This window comes from Balearica regulorum, chromosome 19 (genome assembly GCF_011004875.1).
Source record: "Balearica regulorum gibbericeps isolate bBalReg1 chromosome 19, bBalReg1.pri, whole genome shotgun sequence".
NCBI lineage: Eukaryota > Metazoa > Chordata > Aves > Gruiformes > Gruidae > Balearica > Balearica regulorum.
Window position 1 is genome coordinate 1,344,579 of NC_046202.1, and position 20,702 is coordinate 1,365,280.

The 20,702-nt window shown below is 44.3% G+C and overlaps 1 protein-coding gene across 1 annotated transcript in view; it reads right to left on the reverse strand.

Moving 5' to 3' along the window:
* The window catches only part of KSR1 (kinase suppressor of ras 1), a 72,968-nt gene extending 67,490 nt beyond the window's left edge, over positions 1-5,478 (reverse strand). The window contains exon 1 of the mRNA XM_075771925.1: positions 5,055-5,478. Within this exon, the coding sequence (XP_075628040.1) occupies positions 5,055-5,312 (258 nt within the window). The 5' untranslated portion in view covers positions 5,313-5,478. The remainder of the gene's footprint in view (positions 1-5,054) is intronic.
* Positions 5,479-20,702: the final 15,224 nt, after the last annotated feature.

Genomic DNA, 20,702 nt, shown 5'->3' on the forward strand with positions numbered 1-20,702 from the left:
AAAAAAAGAGAGTCCTTCAAAAAGAAGACACCTTTGAGAAAAACAGATGTGTTGCATATATGCAAAACTTAAGATGAAGTAAGATACTTTCTTCTTCTCTTACATAAGACCTGTTGGAAAAGGAAGTCTTTTCAGCTGAACAAGGCTTATAAACATGTGGCTACAGGTTGCAGTTTGGCCTGAAAAATTCACAACTCCCACTACTTCCAATTTACAAACATAGTCTTCCTTATGCGTACCACATGCCTAATTTCCAGTCTGCAAGTTTGAATGATTGCAATTCCTCTTCCTCTCCTCTAATGCCTCCCCCCATTTTCAAAGCATTTGTGTCTGCTTAGAGATTGCTTGGTAAGAGATAAGCCTTTTCTAGCCAAATTGCCAAATGACTCGAGATAATGGCAAAGCAAGTTCAAACACATTTAATCCACAGGTATCAGTCAGCCCATATGAAAGACTGATTTGTGGAGCAGTAGACTTATTTGTGACACAGCACAGCCAGAATCAGACTTTCTGATCTGGTGTTACATTTTCTGGAGGTGCTGAACAGAAGGCGTTCCTGAGGAAGAAGTCAAAGTCATCTTTGCAGACAGGGCCAAGAGTGTCTTTATCACAGACACAGTCCAGCCAAAGCGCAACAAGGACAGTCGTTCTTAAAGACCAGGCAGATTTTAGCAATGCGTGCTACCGCCCCACCCTGACACTCCCACCATAACCAGTTTGGAGGCAGCTTCCATGCCAGAAACACTGCAATTGGTTCTTAGAATGTATTTTCTTTCTACTGTGGTTGTTACATCTGCGATCTAAATACACTCCAGATCTCAGTTCAGCCTGGACCTGCCTCATCCTTGCTGCAGTTAAAAGGTGTGTGTGTTCCACTTAGTCTGGTATTCCCACACAGTTTACCAAACCGGCTATGCCATTGCCAGCAGAAGAGATTGAGTAACCATAGGAACCTTCCCTGCACCCAGCACATAGGACTGCATTCTCCTCCTCCCCTCCAACAGACTGGCTTGAACTACAGTGTTAGAAGTTTCATGTACTTCACTACAGATGTCCAATCTAGTCCCATTATCCGCTTCCTAGCCAGAGAAATGAATCCAGGAAGATACTGCTTTTACAAAGAAATACAGCTAAAAATAATACACTTCTAACTTTGCAAAACCAATTTAAGAGTCATGCAAGGGATAAGCACAGGGACAAAGTTAAGACTGACAGAGTTGTTTTTTTCCAAGGATGCTTGGAGCAACATTGGATGCTCACCACATGGCAAGGCAATTTTTGCTCTCTTACGTAAGGGTTAAAATTACCATTATTTTCCATTTCAGTTTTGTAGTTGACTTGAGAAGTGAGTAAACCTGCTAGGACAGAACTGAAAGCAAGCCATATACCAGAGCGTTGGGTAAAAAGAAAAACACTCAGGCACTTATGCAGCAGAACATATAAAACTTCTTAAAAAAAGCAAGACCTTCTGGCATTCAGAGCACCTACTCTGCTAATAACCAAACTAACACAATCTACTTTCCACTACAGGGAAACTCCCTGCCCTTCTAAGAAGCGGCCTTCCTACATGTGAAACAGGGTCAGCTCATGTAACACATCTACACTCAACACATTATTTGCAAGCGATTCCCATAGCCCTTCCTTTCCCCCCCTTCTTTCTGTATTACACAAAGTTCTCCCTGCACTCATTGGAGCCACCACGAGTGCTTATCTCTACCTGTCAAGGTCCCAGCTTGAAATCCTTATCTACCATGTGCTTTATTTTGAGAAGACCTTATACACAAGAGGAATGAGGAAGGACTTAAAGCATTTCAGTAAATTGGGAGGGACATAAGCATGCACTCACATACCTTTAGTTAGGTTGATGTTCTTGGCTTTGAAACACACAGGCATTATGAATCATGTGGTATACATGACAGCTATCTAAGCTGTGAACAGGCACTTTTGGAAGTGGTGCCAAAAGACCAGCTAGTATGTTGAGTGTAAAAAATAAAGTAACACAAGCATTTAGATGGATTTGCACTGGTGTTTTAGGCTATTGATTCCATTCACATTACAACTACTTTCAGAACTTTACTTCAGGGCTGTGCTAACCTTGAGATTAGAAATGGCAATGAGCATGCACTGCTGTCTGACCCACGCTGGTATGGAGTTTAGACAGCCACGTCCACCTGACAGCATTCACCTCCATGCATGGGTGGGCTGAATGCCTGCGATTCACTGATACAGAAGGTTGTGTTCAAGGAAATAATCCCTTCACCTGTTAAGTTCATAGTTTTGACACCAAAACTAGACATTACAGAACTTTCAGAGATGTATGAGCTATATATTATTATGGAAGTTTTCCTGCCTTTTCATCCCTTTGAATAAAAACAAAAAGTGAAACCAATAAACTGATTTTTGACTTAGTATATTGGACTGTCTTCAAATCACACACGTGCAGCCTTGCATTTGGCCTCAGGAGCTGCTTCTTCAACTTCCAGAGTCGAGTTCCCTCTCTTCCCAAACTGGTACTTCCTGCTTCCAGTTTGCTGCTTTTATCTATCTCATGTTTTATGTTATACTGATGCACCTAAGTTTTCATAATTCTTTTTCCATGAAAAAAGTTTCTGCACGAGAACAGAAGACATGTAGATTCAAATCCAAAGTACAGATGAGGTTTGCAGGCCGAGCAACCATACCATTAGTAGCCACTAATCATGATCCACAGAGCCATTCAGTGACTCGTCAAGGCCACTCAGAGACCTTCACCGGAGCAGGCACCAGAGATCTTCAAGCTTCTGCTTAAACTACTGACTCTTGAGGAGTTGCCCACAGCCTGCGTAGACCCGCGCACCACAGCCAACCCATCAGTAAAGCTGTCTCTCTGCAATATCAGAGCACCTGTCTTTACTGATGCAAATGCCTATGACCAGACATGCATTTCTGACACGCTAACCAGGCACAATAATTACATGGCATAAAATGCCACAGGCAGCCCACCTGGTACTTGAGAGAACGCTGCAGCCCACCACCCTTTGGTGCACCACAGGAAATCACAACTTAGGGAAGTAAACACAGACCCTCATCTCCTCCAGTCTGCTTCTCTGCTTTGCGTCTGTAGACAAACCCACTGCCAGCTGGCGCAGAGAGTCAGGCACGAGGCTCAGGCTATGCTGGACAACATGTATTTTGGTACAAGCAACTGAACAGAGCAAAGGGCATGGAGTCTATACCCATGCCCATAGCTTCACAGGTTGGCAGAGATCCATACTTGGTTGAATTCCCAGAGAAGTCATATACTGGACCATACATCAAAGAGAATTTTTTCAGCTAAGATTTTTTCTGATCATACATTTTATGATCATCAATGAATCTGGCACCCATTTGTTTAAGCAGATAAATGTTTAAGATGAATGCATGCATACACTCAACAACTATCACTAGAAACAGCTTTTGTTGCTTTAAGAAGAACCTGAAGATGACAGCAGGCCTTTATCCTTTGTGAATAAAGGTTTCCTTTTAGAACAGGTCCACCAGCAAAATACTGATAATCATTTTCCAAAATTATGCTGATTGACATTGTTTGAGCATTAAAAAGGCTGTCAGCAGGGTTGCCAAAAGCCTACACAAATATTGTTTTATAAAGAATAGCCTTTTTAACACTATTTGCAGATGGTAGGAGGAAAAAGAGTACTACAAGTTTGAAAAAAAACCCCACCAACCCATAAAACAAAACAAACAAAAAAACACAAGAGAGGCAGAGGAAGAAAAAAGGAAGAATTTCCAAGAGGTTGTGCCAAAAGCTACCTACCACCTATTGTTTCACAATTTTTTTCCAAACCTTCATTTCTCATATGCTGGATTTTGCAGCACGTATGTTTGTTATCGTTATGCTGTTGTAATGATCTTTCTTCCTAAAGGCCCAATGCTCTAGCTCCACAGCCTCCAGTATGAAACTGGAGAAAAGGACCATTAGCCTTTACATGAAACTTCTATCGAAGGGGGCGGGATTGTCTGCTCTGCAGAGAGCAACGCTACCTGCACACAAGGTAAAAGGAAATGTTATTTAAGTATCTAAAGGTCAAACAACCTAAGCACAAGTAAATCTACATTTCCTTTCTAAATACTTATGCAGATTCACGTACAGATTCACCCCTTCTTTGAAAGCATCACAACAGCACGTTTTGTGCTTAAAGAGTTTCGTATCATCTTTCTAAACAGCACAACATCTCTCCAACCCGGACCGTGATGCTGTTTGTCAGCCACCCCAACGGAGTCAAAAGGAGGTTCAGATTTGAACAGCAAAACCGAGCCAGGGACAGAGACAGGCCTGGAGTAGCGGGCAAGACCCATCAGAAACAAACATCGAAGACCTGAGGGAAAACGTGAGTCTGTCCAGCTTCCCAGGACACACGATGCGACGACCCCCCTTCTGCTAGGGAGCCTCAAGTCACCTCTGGTCCCCACCTCCCATGGCATCTGCCTCCACAGTGCCAGGGGAGCCCAGCTACAGGCCCCGGGGCGCAGAGCGGGGCGCGACCACACGAGCAGCGCGCAGCTCCCGCGACCCCGCCTGACAGCCCGGGGCGCCCCACGCCCGCCCGGGCCGCGGCACCCGCGGGCCTGCCCAGCGCCTCCCCGCACCTGTCCTCCCCCGCCCGCCCCTCTCCTGTAGCACCGCGCTCCGCGGGACGCCCTTCCAGCGGCGGAGGGCTGGGCGGAGGGGCTGACACGGCCAGCCCAGCGGGGAGGGAGCCGAGCCCCTATTGACAGGGCTGTAGCGGGGCTGAGGGGTCCTTCCCTTCCACTAACTCCCCCGCATCCCCCTCTACCAGGTGGAGAGGGGAGGGACAGACGGAGGGAAGGAGGGGGTGCCTCCCGCCACGGCCCAGGCACCGGTGAGGGCGCGTCCCCCGGTGCTGAGGAGAAAAGGCGCCGGGGGAGGGGGCAGGCCCCGGCAGTGCCTGTGAGGGGCAGGCCTCGGCCCCCGGTGTGAGGAACAGGGAGCGGGGCACGCCGGGGGACGGGAGCGGGGTCCCCTCCGGCCCCGCCGCGGCCGCCGAGCCCCGTACCTCCAGGGTGCGAATCTCCTGCTGGGTGAGGTCGTTGGACGCGGCACACTTCGTGCGGAGCCCGCGCAGGTTGGACAGCGAGATGTCGATGAGGTCCTGCAGCAGCCCGCACTGCTGCAGCGTGCTCCGCACGGCCGGCAAACCCCGCGCCGCCGCGCCCGCCCGGGGCCCCACGCCGCCGCCGGCCGCCGCCTCGCTAGCGCTCCGCTCCTTCCTCTCCAGCATGCCGGCGGCTCGCAGGGCAGCCGCTCTATCCATTCCTCGGCATCAGGGAGGCCGAGGAGGAGAGGCGGCGGGGGGAGCAGCACGGAGGGCGGGCGGGCGGACAACCGGCAGCTCGCTCCGCCCCGCCTCTCCTCTCCGGGTAATTACCGCGCATTAACATGCACGCTGCCGAGGCACCGCGGGCGCGGCCGGCCCGCGCAGGCGGCGGCGGCGGCGGCTCCGCGAGGGGGCGCGGCGACCGCTCCGCCCCTCCGCTGCAGCCTCTCAGCGCCCGCCTCAGCCCTGACTCCGCCCCCGTCGCCACCGCTTCGGCCCCGCAGCGCCTCCCTCCGCTCTCCTCAGCCCCTCAACGCCTCCCTCACCGCCCTCCCCAGCCCCTCAGTGCCCGCCTCAGTGTCCCTACTGCCGCCTCGGCGCCTCCCTCCGCCCGCCTCAACCTCTCACTGCCCTCTCAGCCCGCCTCAGCCTTCCCGCACGTATGTCGGGACTTGTAGCTCGCCCTGGAGGAGCCCCCGGCGCCGGTTCGTTGAAGGTAAAAGAGTCAGGGGCAGTGCTGGGTCTGGCCAGCCCACCTGGAGGAGTGAAGGCCTGGCTGGTGGGTGCAGCCTCTCGCTGTGGGTGAGGGTTCCAGCCAAGCCCCTCGCGTGTCTTGGCGCTGGAAGGAGCGCCATGCACAACACAATGAGACAAGCCCATCTGTGTGTCTGCAGACACTAAATGCTATGGAAACCTGAAGGCCCAGAGGTTAAAAACAGCATCGGAATGGCATTGTGTGTGTTCAGCACCATCCCACCAAAGCCCCTCGTGTGTTTCCAGACGGAGTGGTCTGCTGCAGCCATGGCACAGCCAGCGCCATTGGGGCTGTGGTGTGGTGTGAGCAGTTACAGAGTTCACTGGCACTGGTGACATCTGTGCCATTGCACTGGCACAAACCAAGTGCTAGCTATAAACAAGTCACTTACTAAGGCCATAGAGAGTTTTCCTAAAATAGCCTTTCCCAAATGTTCTATAAATTGATGAGGTACGTGTTTTATTTGACATAAACATTTACTTTGTAAAGAATAAGTGCAGGTCTAGTACATGGAGTGGGCATTATTATAAACCTCTTTTAGTGAATGTAAACACTTGAGTGCAATAGTTGTGTGGGTTCATTCATATGATGAGTAGGAGGGAACTTTATTATGGCCTTGTGGAACCACTGTGGTTTCAGCTTTCACAATGGAAACGCTAGAAAAATGGCACAGGTAACTGCCATTGCGTTGCAGGTGCATTTGGTTGCATATCCTAACTGATGGACTCGCACAGAACTGAGATGTCAGTGCAGGAATCGCACATCTCCCAATTATTAGAAGAATTAGGACTGTTCATGTGATGTGAGGGATCCAGAAAGGCAATTTGGTTGCATCTTGCTGACAGAAGAAGATAGCGTCCTTAATTTGGACTAGACTAGCACCAGGTTGTAAAAGCTAAAATGACGTCTGAGCCACATGTGGCTATACAGAAGAGAGCTTTATGAAAAAAAAGGGCGAAACAGCATGAATATAGGACATGAGGCAGTGGAGTGGGGCAAATCAGCTGACACTGAGCTGTTTTTCTCATGGTTAAATGGATACTGGTATCCACATTAGTTTGTGTGCACTTGCATCAAGTAGTGTGGCATATGCTGTTTAGTAATTTTCTTAAGAATGTGGGTCAGGTTAAGTATTTGATTTCATTGTCGTTATTCACATGCTGTAAATTTCATATGCACTAAGGGCTTTGCTGGATTAGGGTTTAATTAGTTTGCCATCTGATGAGTCCTGTGGTTTTGGGAAAGCAACTTATTTTACTTATTACCTCCATATTTCTGACCTTGTGAAAAAGTCTTTATCTACCCCCTATTCTCTTAGGAGCACTGGAAATTTTAGTTTGTAGGACTCTGACAGACTGGAATCCTCAAATACAGGTGACCCTGGAACTGGGAAATATTATTAACAGGGATATTATTCTTACAGATATTCTCTGTGTACCGACCTGCGAACATCCATTTGCTAATAGACAAGAAACCAAATGAGTGTATTGCATAAGAAAGCAAACTAGGAAAATTGTGGGCTGTGCATCACAAGGTACTTGGCATTCTCTGCAAGTGTTTGTGTACCGCGTTGGGAGTGCCGGCCTCATTAACTGGCTACCATAAGTGGGCAGCATTCCAGTCCCAGCATACAAGACTGCCCTCCAGGCCTGCATGGAAAAATATGCTGACTAAACACTCCACACACGCCATGCATTCATGCCCCTGCTCAGCATTGCTCGCTGGCTCTCATATTTGTGAGGCTGTCGCATTCACAGGAGAAATGGGGAATCTCTGAGTGCTGTTCTGTGGAAGCAGATTACACACAAGTGAGCTGCTGTCATTCTAGCTAGCTGCTGTGACTCCAGTGGCAAGGCTGAAGGAGGAGGCAGAGCTGTACACACCGAACCACAGGGGAACGGTTGTCTTACGCCGAGATGAACCTGTGTTAGCACAGGACTGCAACCTTGGGAGTCCCACAGAGTTGCACCCTCCATCATCCAGGGTGACCACTGAACAGATGTGATGCTGAGGTACCAGAGCAGACATTTGTGAACATGGAGGTGGGGAGGGACTGTAATTTTTGTGATTTCATGAATGAGGCCAGCAGGATTTCACAGGGAGTGTATCCCCTTTTGCAGACCCGCAAAATGAGCTGTGACAGAGCATCCCCATATACTGTTCTTATGATGGGACACAGGTTCTGTTCAGCTGTCATACACATCTATGTTAGGGTCTTTATTTAATTCTTTAAACACTCTGCATTTTGTATGAAGTCTGTATTGAGAATGTGTATTGGAGAATGCAGCTCAGATTGGGAGGGGCATGATTCCAACTTTGTTAGCATTTGTGCCTAGTGAGTAGTATTTCCCAGCATCTTGAATCTTGTACAGACAATTTAAAATTCTACTGTGTTGATCCTGTTGTGATTTTTTTCATGGTCTTTTCCTTGAAAACAAAGATACAGAAAGAAATGGGAGGAAAGCGTGTTGTTTGGCAACTAAATTTGTGCTGTTTCGCCACAAACTTTTTGTGTAATCTTGATACTTTAGTCATCTGGAATCACAGCTCTCTGTCTATAAGAAAAGGAGGATAAAACCACTTTGCTTTATCAGGGGTTTTGAAAAGAGAAATACAGTGGCTGGGCAATGCTAGAAGGATCATATGAGCACATTGAATGAGCTGTTTTGCCCAGAGATTCAGGGACATAACATTTTTCATGCCATATATTATACACTTATTGATGCACTTGTTAGGACTTTTTCTTGACTGTACAGAATGTGTGCGGTAGACATAAGAACTGCATTCTGTAGAGGAAAACAACCCCTTTTTTCTTGAATCAGGGGAACCACAAACACATTGTGTACTTCATTCCTATGAAGCGTACAGTGGCTTTTTTTGCATATCGAAAAACAATAGTTTTGAAAACAACAATAAAATGTGGAATGCCTAAACTGGATCAGAGAAATCTGTTAAGTCCTCGTTTAAGCCACTGACCTAAGAACTGAAAGGATTTCTCTTCCCCAGGGCCACCCAGATCTCTTGCCCACACAGACCAAGTTCTCAGGGACAAGAATTTTCCTTTGCTACTGCTACCACAATAAAGTCCTAACCTTGCTCATCGCTTCTAGGAAGTCCTGTAGACCATATCTAGAGTCTTCAGCTCAGTAATAAGCTCACTGAAGAAAAGCAAAGACCTTTTTCTTTCTTTTTCCAAAGAAAAGCACTGATGCATTTCACATGCTGCTTTTATGAAAAGCTTCTATTACCTTTTCAGCTGGCTTGCCCCAATTCCATTCAGCTATCACAACACTGAATTTAGATGATGAGACTGAATTACTGTATTTGATGTGTTTAACACATAATAGAAACCTGTTTTAAGAAAATGCAGTGTTGGGATTTGAAGTGCTGAAATGTGTTTCAGATAAAAGGCCCTTATTATCGATGATTTTCCCCTCAAAAGCTTCCTCCTACACAGACAGTAAGAGTATTCCTTTCTCATTGCAGCGCAGCACAATAATGCACAGTAGTTCTGGCACGCTTGTATGCTGTGAAGTTGAGAAACTTACGTCCTATTTTTAGACATGCTGCTGGATATTCTTTTTAGGATATAGAGAGAAAGTGAAGATAGGGAGATGGTGGTCATGGGACAAATCCTTGTCATTTTCCTCTTTTTAAATTGCCTGCAACTAAGACACACCATTTCATACCAGTTTAAAATTTGGCCTGCACCTTTAAGAAAAATTATAGCATAGGTCCACTTCTTCCACAGACCTTTTCCTGCTCACCTGCCTGTTTGGTGAGCCTCATGCACGACTTACAATAGAGACCACCTTGGGCAGGCAAAACACCCACTGCTTTCTGTCTCCTTATTTTTTCCTTCTTTTGTCATGGCATCAGAGAACCCAAGAATTTAATAGAAGTCTTCTGCCGGTTAAAATAGCAAGGTCAAAAGCAAGGCATGGAATGGCAAATCCACAAGTTTGACAGTAGTACATACCAAAGAGACATGGATAGATACAGGAAACTGAACTGTATGCTGAGAATAATGGAGGAAGTGATGTGAAAATTAAACATTACTGTTGTTGTTAAAAATAATTTTCTCTTGCTCCACAAATGGAGGACACAAGAAACTAGCTGTGTGGCTACACTCAGTGTTTTCTGTAGACAGGTCAATGGAAAGGAACTTGGAAATAGGACTGAAAGGAGGATCATTGGAGTGATGTGTTCATGTTATAAGACCTCACCTCCTGGAGTCATGTGAGTAAGCAAGAATTGCAGCTGTTACAGCAACCAAAAACTTTATAGCTTTAAGAAAACCTCAAATCTACAAATTTTAATAGTCTATAAAACAAATAAACCCCATAACATTTATTTTTAGAAAAATCTCATGGGTTTTGCAGGCTTGCTTCAGCATTAGTTGTGTTGCAATAATGCTGCCTTTTCTCTGCTATTTATCACCAGTCTCTTCTGTTTAGACTATAAACTCTTTGGGGCAGGAAGTGTCTTTTACTCTCTGCTTGCATGGCAACGCCTGAATCTCAGCTAGAAGCCTCTAAGCTCTGCTGTAATGTAAATACTAAGTAATGATAGTCACAGAGGACTTAGCCCCCACCCCACTTGGAGGCCTGCCAGCCTGCGGGGTTCGTTCTAGCAGCAGACATGCCAACAGTGAAAAGTGACAAATTTTGTTGGCGAAAGATATTCATAGGTTTAACAAGGATAAGAAACACCCGCCTCTAGAAACAGAGGCTTATGTCTCTCCGAGGATAAACACACCCAAGATTGACTCATGCTGGCATAATCCCTTGTGCAATTTGTATATTGGCATTAGCTGTGTGTGAGGCAAAAAGACAAATATTTGGTTAACAAAACAACACAGGGATAATAAAAAATAATTAGGCAGCTTTACCTCTCAAAATACTGCAGCAGGTGAGCAGCTGCTCTTCCCCTGAGACAGGCATACCCATCCCTGCAAGCAGAGCTTCCTCATGTTTGTTTTATCTGCAACAAAATAGTTGCAGTTTATTTGGTTAAATGTTGTAAGAGTAAAAATAATAAATAAATCCCAGTGACCCACAGTCTGGTGAGGGATGGGGTATATACCGTGATGGAAAAAGCAGGCTCATATTCCACAGGAAAGCTTTGTCAAGTGTATTGCATAAGGAGATTACAGTCTGAAACAGTGCTGAAGGTTTTAGTTGGTTTTGCTGCTACCTCTGTCATTAGCACGCGCTGAACTGCATCACAAATCACAACAGCCCCTCTTTCATCTGTGTGAAAAAAGGCTCAAGGTCCATCATCACATTTTTCAAAGCTGTTACCCCACATGGCTATAAGCTTCATTCCCCCAAGCCCTTTCTTGTTGTTTTAAATAAAAGGAAAGGTGTTGGACGGGTTAATCATCTGTTCACATTATACCCTGTGCTCTTGGATTCGTTTGATGTGCCAGACCTATAGAAAGGACATGAGTCCAGATTCTGCTGTGCATGCCCTGTGTAAGGCTTGTCCTGCACTCGGGGTTTTGGCAAGGTAGTTATGTTGATTAGCAAAAAGAAAAAACTCCTCACACCCCTGTGTACTTCTGTCAGCAAAACTCTGACTCAATGCCAATTTTGCTAGAAAAAGGAAAAAAAAAAAAAAAAAAAAACAAAACCCCAATTTTTTCCTGATGCAGCCTCTTCTGTGTGGAAAGAGATTTTACCACCAGTTCTCTACTGTTCTGTGGGAGGCCTCGCTTCCAGTTCTGCAACCCTTCTTCCACATCTGTATGTGCAACGCTTCAGAAGTGGGGTGGCCACATATATTTCTCAAGCAATTAATTATGTCTCTCATCACATACCTAGCAAGAAGGATGTCCTGGGATCAGCAGGGCCTGCTGGATAGTCGACATCCCTTTCCATGGGAGGAGCAGGACCACAAAGACCACTGGATCCAACATCTGCATTCTTCCCAAGATTCATCTGCACATCTGATGTAGCTGTGTCCCTCCATTGTGCATGGTGGTACCTGGGAGGAGCTATTGCCATCTTCCACTTGTGAAACACCCATGAAGTCTCTTTCCCTTAGGCATTCTTGTGCACATCTTGTACCTCTCAGTTATGTAGTCATCTCTGGGGACTAACAGCTCTGTTTTAGAAGAGCTGCAAGAACCCCACAGTAGATAAAAATGGAAGGAGCTGGCTTTCACAGCTTGCTTAAATTTGAGACACTGTGAAACAGGCTGGGCCAAATTATATTAGTAGAGGATCAGCCCAAATGTATCTGATTGGCATTGCCTGTTGAGTTCCTTCATAGGAGGTGGAATTCTGCAAGCAACTGTCAGTGTGTTCTGATGTTCGTCCTGGCCTCACAGCCTGCTCCTGCTCTACTGAGTCAGGCTCTTGAAGACCAGGTCTATGAAAAGCCTGCAGATAGTCTAAAGAAAACTTGCAACGTTATTATGAATATTTAAAAACTCAGTCCCATCCCCTGCAAAAAACTGGCTCAGCTCTAAGTCATTACAGAGCTGATAATAGAAAGGACATTTTATTCACCTGTCAATCACACTAGCTCTGGATGAGTTGAGAATGAATCTGCAGAAGGAAAAGCAAACACAGATCTTCTGTTCCAGTTCAAAGTCCTTTGAAATCAGTGTCTTCCCAGTCAGTAAGTTTTGGATTAGGTCCTCATTCTGCCTTCCTTTCCCCTGTCCCTACAGTACCATGAAAATTCAGGCTGTTTCTCTTTACTTCCTTCCTCTTCAAAAAATGTCTAATAATCAGCCATCTGGTGTCCAAGATGCCTTGAGTATTAGGGCATTTCCTTTATCCAGGGGAGGCTTGTAAGAAAGATAAATGTGTTCATGACCCATCCCTGCTGCGTGCTGATTAGGGTCTGGCATTTTTTCTTTGTTCACAATGATTTCTGTAGCACTAAGTTGTTCAGTAGAGAAACATATTTAAAGGGAGAATCTTATTTTCTGATCTAGCAGATTTCACAATATTACTTAACTATTCTTAATTGGAATTCTATATAACAGTCTAATACTTGTAATATATGTTAAAGACAGAGTGGGATTTTGAAGAGAAGGGCAAAGGGAGATCTATAGAAAATACCGTGTATCCTAAAGAACTGTAGTCTGGATTCATTCTCATTTTAATTCTGGTTCACAGTGGCACCCTATTTTTCAAAACTAGCTAAAAATCTTAACCCCTTCCTTTCATTCTGTATGGCAGATTAGTAACCAGAGAGCCAAAGCTGTAATATAAACTGTGTGCAGGGCTCTGTTCAAATCAGTGACAGGCCCTGGGGACAAGGGTTCTGTGTACCATGCTGTATAAAACTGGGTCAGGTCTCAGGGTAGCCAATGCCTTGAGATTCAAGTTTAAGAGGAAAATATTTAAGGGCACAGAGAAACTGTGACAGAGCATCCACTGGACCATTGTCTTTTTTTAAAAGAAAGCCTGGGGGAGAGGGCAAGTAAGACTTAAATGAAAACAAAAGCAGCAGGAAGAATCTGCCATCTTAGCTCTCAAGTAGAAGGCAAAGAACTACCCCTTTTATTCTTTGATAACTTGTAGGCCAAATTCTTGACGTAAAGGAGGTTTATGTCTTGATTTGTGTGCCTTTGGGAGTTGCAAATTTTTTGTTGCCTTGACTGTGGTAGCACGAATTGATGCCAGTAAGGTATATTCACAGAATGATACTCCCTTCCCATTAGGATGTGGACAGTCACTAGACATTCATACCAGGAGTCTTCACTTGATGGTACATTTATAATAGTAAACAATTTTGGTCAAACGGGAATTTGTCAGGTGAAAGCGAAGTAAGAAGAGATGTCCTTAAAATACCTTTAGGTTGTTTCTGTACACCTTAGCTCTCAGCAAACAAATACTTCTAACCTTTTTTTTCTTCTTCATCTTTTGAAAGGCATGTACTATCCAAATCCCTGTTTGAACTCTGCGTACAGTTCAGACTGTGGATTATGGTAGTCATACCATATTTAAGCTATTTAATGCATCAATGAATTAACCAGCTAATAGCACACATTAGCATGAGTGCAAGAAGTAATAAGATAGCCTAAACTTTCTGTGAAAGACTATGCAAAACTTCCTTTAAATGGAAACGTGTCTCCATGTAAAGAGCCAGGGCTTCATGCATATACTTCTCACACAGCGGATAGTTGCTACCCAAACTACTCACCAAGCACAAATGTACATGCAGATAAATCTTTTTCTGATGATGCTACAGAAAGTAGTGAACCACATATTTTGCAGTCTACTCAAACACAGTAAAAGTCTTTATAAAATCCAATGGACATAACTTTTACATTAACATTTGGCTTAAGTTTCTCATTTTGAAAGCATACCATGGTAGAAATGCTCTCCATTTTGGTTTTGTGGTTATAATACATGATATTCCTAAACATGTAATCATGATAGTCGGAATAAAGTCTTGTAGAATAGACCATTTCAGACAAATAGAGGCAATTTAAAACCATATACCAAGAAGGCTGATTTTTTATCCCTTTGGTGTCAAAAAGCCTTTGAACTGTTTGCGCTGACACTTTTACTAGCCTTTTCCTGCAACAGGCACTAGCAGACACTGTTAGTTATATTTATGTTTGATCATTTTAAATGCTCCATGGTCCTGCTTCAGTGCTATGGAACATTCTGGGGAGGCAGGATGAAATCTTGGGCTGTAAAACTGAGATGCGTGGTGTTAAGTTATAGCTCCTGATACTGGCCCTGACTCAGCCAAGATTCTTAAACTAAAGTTGCCATGCTAAACTCAGGCTTGGAGATACACTTCTGTGTCTTGCTGAATCAGGGCACATACATAACAAGGTGATTTAGAAATCCAGCTCTGAACTGATTCTTATTTTGCAGTGGTCAAGCTTTTATTCCTGAGCTGCATTCTACAGCTTTGGTCTGGTGTGGGCACGCTGCAGTCCCGGTGCAATCTCAGTACTGCAGTCCTGTTTTTCTGCCTGCTTCCCAGCAGAGAAGAGCATAGCCTACTGATGAGGCTCATACAGGTACCTGGGATGGGTGGCATTGCTCTGATTTTAGAAAAATCTCCTTAGAAAGTGCTAGAAAGCACAGCCTGTCTCACTACCCTATTTCTGTCAGTAGCTGCTGGTGTGGTAGGGCTCAGCTGCCCCAGTTCTGCACAAACACATACTCTAATCTTGTTGATAATGTCTGGAGAGGGAATGGTCATGGCAAGTTCTTGTCAGCATTTGAATTCAGTCTCTTGGGTTTCTGCTAACTCTTCTTCCTCAGTTTCCATCACAATCATTGACTTTCTCAATAACACCATCTCTGGAAATGGTTTGCACCGGAAACAAGATAAGCAGAACATGAATGCTAGCAGGAGCTGAGCCAAAGGTTTGAAAATTCTGGCTCTCACTCCACAGCACCAAATAGGAAGCCCTTTGCATTCGTGGCAGACAAATGTACAGGAAAGGACAAAGTAAACCCTTACCACTTTCCCTTATATTTGAGCTTAGTTTTACCTGATCCAGCAGGTCACATGTTTCTTTACCTCTTGTCCCACTGCAAAATCAAAAAATTCAGTCAGCTGAGAAGTAGTAGGCTGGCCCTGGCTACCTCCTGCTTCTGCAGTTCACAAGGTAAAAGTCCCCATTGTTTTCTGATGGAGAATATCGCCTGACAAGACCTGAGCACTTGATCACAATCACAATAAGGACAGAGGTTCCAGCACAGGAAAGTGGTTTTATTCAGGACATTGCATAAGCATAGAGTTAAGTCCCTACTTAAGTGCCACAGCAGTCAATATGACAGAAACATTTAGATTGAAGTCAAGTTAGTATCTGATTTTAATTGCTACTGCACAGGCTTTGCCTAAGCACACTTTCAGGTGCTGCCTTGAAAAGGAACGCAAATCAGCACAGGCCTAAGTATTTCGCTAATTCAGAGCTTGTTGTAGTATATTTTCTCACTCTGGATTGTCTCACTCCATTCATGGAAGAAAAGTGGAAGAAACCCAGCTTTTGCCATTGGAATGATCCCTGTGCACCCCAAGCTGTGAGTTATTTTCATTAGAAGAAAAGAGTGAGTTAAAAAGCTAACACAGAAGACTTCATACTTCATAGGGCACTGATCTTTTTGGTATCTCTGTAAGTAGCTGTGCAGGTCCAATTCAAACCAGGGGAGAAATTCCCCTTGACTTCAGTTAGCTCATGGTCAGGTTCTGAGCAGAAGCCACAAGGCTGAATGACCTGCTTATCACTAAATAGCAAATGATTCACAGCTTCTAACTGAGAAATCAGGAATTCTAACTGTGGGTCCTGAAATTGATGCCACTCTGTTTTCTGAGCATACTAACAGAGGAGAGGCAAATCTCTCTGAAGGCAAAAACTTGTAAAAAAACATTGGAAAGAGTTATTTTAAGAAAATAAGGCTTTTCCTTGTCTCCCATGTAGTATGTCCTACGGGAGCTCGGACACTCATCTGAAGGAAGAGAAAGAACTTTTAGTCTTAGCTTGATCATCATGAAAAGGCAGTTGGAAAGTTGAATCTGTCTGTACTTGGGGATGACAACCAGTTTACACAGACCTTTGCCTCTCTGGAATGCTGTCTCTCGTCATACGCACTGATAACAAACTGCCAGTGTCCGGAAGTAATACTAGCACATCCTCTTTGCAAAGTTATCTAAAAAAACAGGGAGGAATTTGTTTCTGACTGAAGAAGAGTGACACCAGTCCTACAACAGCCATCTGCATGCCTCTCCTGCTTCCTTCCTTGTTTTTATTCTCAACTACTTTTATAGCCAATATATTTCCAAACACTCCACATGAGATTCTGAGTTACCAGCTTTTGCAGTTTCTGGTCACTTGCATTACACTAATGCAACAAATTATATCCCATATAATTGACCAATACTACTGGAGTAACCCAAAGCATAACACTAAGCCATGAGAGGAAGGTGGCAGACTGCAAGGAATCAAATAGGTCAGCTACCTGGACTGAAGAACCAGTGGATTGGCATGGAGTCTCTCATATCTCAGGTGCTCATGTTTCCAGCCTTTTATGCAGTTTTCTGTTTGTTCTTTGCTCAGATCAATCCCCCCCCCCCTTCCCTATGAATAAAATCATAGTTACAGGGAAAGGAGATGTTGGCACAAAGCAGCATGTTGTGTTTTTTTCCCATGAGAAAGTCCTGTTCAATAAAAATTGAAAATGGCTTTAAAAAACAACAGATTCGTCTTGGTAAATCTGTCTCCAAGTCAGAATACGTTTTTACGCCCTGAAGAACTAAGGGAAATATTCTGAAATTTTATTTAGGCAATGCAAAGAAAGAGCCCATAACTGTAGCTTGCGGTTTATTGGGAGTACATGTTTCCACTACTTTGGCTTCCAGTCAGTATAATCATGATTTCGGAAACCATTTCAAGGAAGAGAATGATGACCCTGTGGTTGAGACGTTGAGACTTTGAGACTGGACAAGTCTGGTTCAGTTCCTGGCTGTTTCAGAAAGTATAGCCATGGGCAAATAATCTAATCTGTCTGCCTCCCCCATGAAGTAGAGATGATAATGTTTCCTCTGACACGTCTATTTAAACCATATAGAGCACTTAGGATTTAAAATTACACGGATGAAAAGGGTAGATGTGATCCACATCTGTGCTTCCCAGAATCCTTTTCAAAATGTCAGTGGGCATAATAAAAAATAATTCCATTGGTTTAGTGGAATTACTCCACATACTCATTGAGCTAGATGAAGTCAGAACTTCTAAAACTTGATCTAAATGCTTCATGCCCCTATACTCTGTTCTTGTGAGACCCCACCTGGAGTACTGCATCCAGCTCTGGGGGCCCCAATACAAGAGAGGCGTTGAGCTGTTGGAGAAAGTCCAGAGGAGGCCACGAAGCTGATCAGGGGGCTGGAGCACCTCTGCTATGAGGACAGGCTGAGAGAGTTGGGGTTGTTCAGCCTGGAGAAGAGGCGGCTCCGGCAAGATCTAATTGCGGCCTTCCAGTACCTGAAGGGGCCTACAGGACAGATGGTGAGGGACTGTTTATCAGGGAGTGCAGTGACAGGACAAGGGGTAATGGGTTGAAGCTGAAGGAGGGTCGATTTAGATTGGATGTTAGAAAGAAATTCTTTACTGTGAGGGTGGTGAGGCACTGGCACAGGTTGTCCAGAGAGGTTGTGGATGCCCCCTCCCTGGAAGTGTTCGAGGCCAGGTTGGATGAGGCTTTGGGCAACCTGGGCTAGTGGAGGGTGTCCCTGCCCATGGCAGGGGGGTTAGAACTAGATGATCTTTGAGGTGCCTTCCAACCCAAACCATTCTAGGATTCTAGGATTCTATGTTGTTTCTTCGTCTTTGATGGGATTGCAGTCATAGCTATTTGAAACAGGATGTCTCCAGCTCCCATCCATCAGCAAACCTCTTTTCAGTTTCAACCTGCTAGCTCTGTAGTTCTGTACCATCTCTGAGATTTGCAGACTCCTCCAAATTCAAAAGCATGGTTCAGTCATATTGCCTATCTTTACCAAAGCATGAAAAAAAAAGCCCCTCTCAAACCATAAACACTGTAATTTACCCTAAACTATTCACATTAAAATAGGAAATCTGAAATATCAAAACCACAAGCATTCAAGTGTTTCCATGAAGGATAATCAGGATGTTGGACTTGCTAATAATTTTATGTAGGTGTTCAAGCTATGAAAGAACCCATATGGTCCTTTTCAGTTCTGTATTTCTGTTAAAAAGTGATATGTCTGTAGAATTTCAGCAGTTGTTGGCTGCCCTAAATGTCTTCAGAATAGCATGTGCTGTTCATCTATGCTGTGAGGCTAGGAAATTTAGCCCAGCCAATGCTCCCTGTACTTTCTCTACATCCTGACTCCTCCATACCCTTCAAACTGGGAAGGTTTCACAGTCAGAAAGGTTGTTACAGAAATTTGCCCAGCTCCATTTATCAGTCTTGGCCCATCTGGAAAACAGCAGAACTGGAGCTGCAGATGTCTTTCTGCTCACATCTCTTCCTTTCTCACATGCCCCAGAGCTACACAACGGGAGAGCTGTTCAGAATATCATAGTGGAGCTTTGCCTGCAGCTCTATGCTGAGCAGATACAGCCATCTGCAAAGAATTCACATTTCAAGACCCGCTGGTTCCAATGTATCTGAAAATCATAACGAGTCAGCAGGAATGGATGCAGTCTGCATTGCTAAACACTTGGGTGCACTCATATAATTGCGTAATTCAATGTTGTGAACTCCCTCTTCTCAGACAATGTGTTTTAGATATTGACTGCACAGAAGGTCAGCTTGTGCTAGAAAAACAAACAGGCTGCTTTGCTTAGGACAGCAGTATAGGGAAGGCTGGGAATAGGCTATGACAGGAGACATTTAGCCTTGTTAATTGTTGTTACTGTGATGTGGTCAAAGCATTTCAACCTAGCTTTTAGCAGTCCAGATTTAATGCACTTCTTTTTCATACAGTGATGTGTAGAGGGACTAGTCAAGATTGGCTTCTGATTACGTTAGTCATTACATAGACAGTTCTCAGTCCAAACCACTGACTGTCTAAGTGCATGAAACATACGGATTAGAGGTGGGCTGAGCACCCGGACATGGTGCAGGGGCGCACAAACTTCTGTTCCACATGGTATCTGCCTGTCTTTATGGAAATACTGGGTAGATGAAGGCAGCTTGTGTGACTCCCTAATAAAGTATTGATTTCAAACAAATTTCATAGAAGGGTAGAGATGATAGAGATAATTAAATCCCTGCCTGTTTGAGGAAGATAATCTTTCGATGAAAGTGCCAAGCTGCAGCATGAACTCATTACTGATTAGACACCAAAGGCAAGTTCTCAATGACGTCCTACCCATAAGAAACATTTTGTTTGGAGCATGCAGTTAACCACAAAGTCCAAATTGCTTTTTGCTCACGGAATTACTTGACACATCTGAAAGGTTACGCACAGGCAGCCCAACTAATCATATTAGGCCACACGATCATTCAGAGGTAAACTGGAAATTAATGGCTGTCCCCTCTTCTGCTTGTTCCTTGAATCGAGTTATCCAGGCTTTTGCAATCGGTACAAGCCAACATCCCCAAATAGAGTAGCTGTGGTCCCAGAGAAGCAGTTGGGAATTACAGAGGGGAAGAAAAAGTAAAAAGTTATGCATTAGCAGCTGAGGTGAGAAAAGAATGCAGGGCTTTGAACCTTGAGCAGGTGAAAAATAACCACGTGGACTGCAATGTATCGGGTATGTTAGGGATTTGTCTGCCTTACAGAATATTTCCAAGGGTCTAAGGTTCTAAGTATACATATTTTTTCTAAATGGATGCAGAAAAAGAAGTGCTTAATTAAGGCATAATTTATTTTTCTTTTCTGCAGGGGCTATCACTATTCTGCGAGACAGATAAAGTGACACATTAGAAAGGCACATAAACTCTGCTGCCAGGGAAACCTGACTTCTGTTCTTGTCTTGTTGCTTCCTTTAATCCTACATACGGCATTCCTGCTGAGAGCAGACTCGTAGAAGCTTGTGAATAATGGAAAGGCATAACACTTAGCAAAGTCATCACAATGTGCATCTGCTGCACAGAGTATTTTTATTTAACCCTTTCTTTTTAATAGGTGCTTCAAAGGTATATACATTGAGGCAATTACATGCAGAGAAATCAAAAAGATACCACAAGTAGTAATAAGAATACCAGGAGATGCAAAAATAGTAAATACCTGCTAGGTTTTTTTATTTTTCCCCAGGGTGTCCATTTTCTAGGATGCAGCCACAGTTGTAAACATGTTAAGACAGCCTTCTCTTTTTTCCTTTGGAGAGATGAGAAATACTATCTAACTTGTGTGATATAGGGAGAATATTGCCTGAGCAGTCCATCACCTCAACC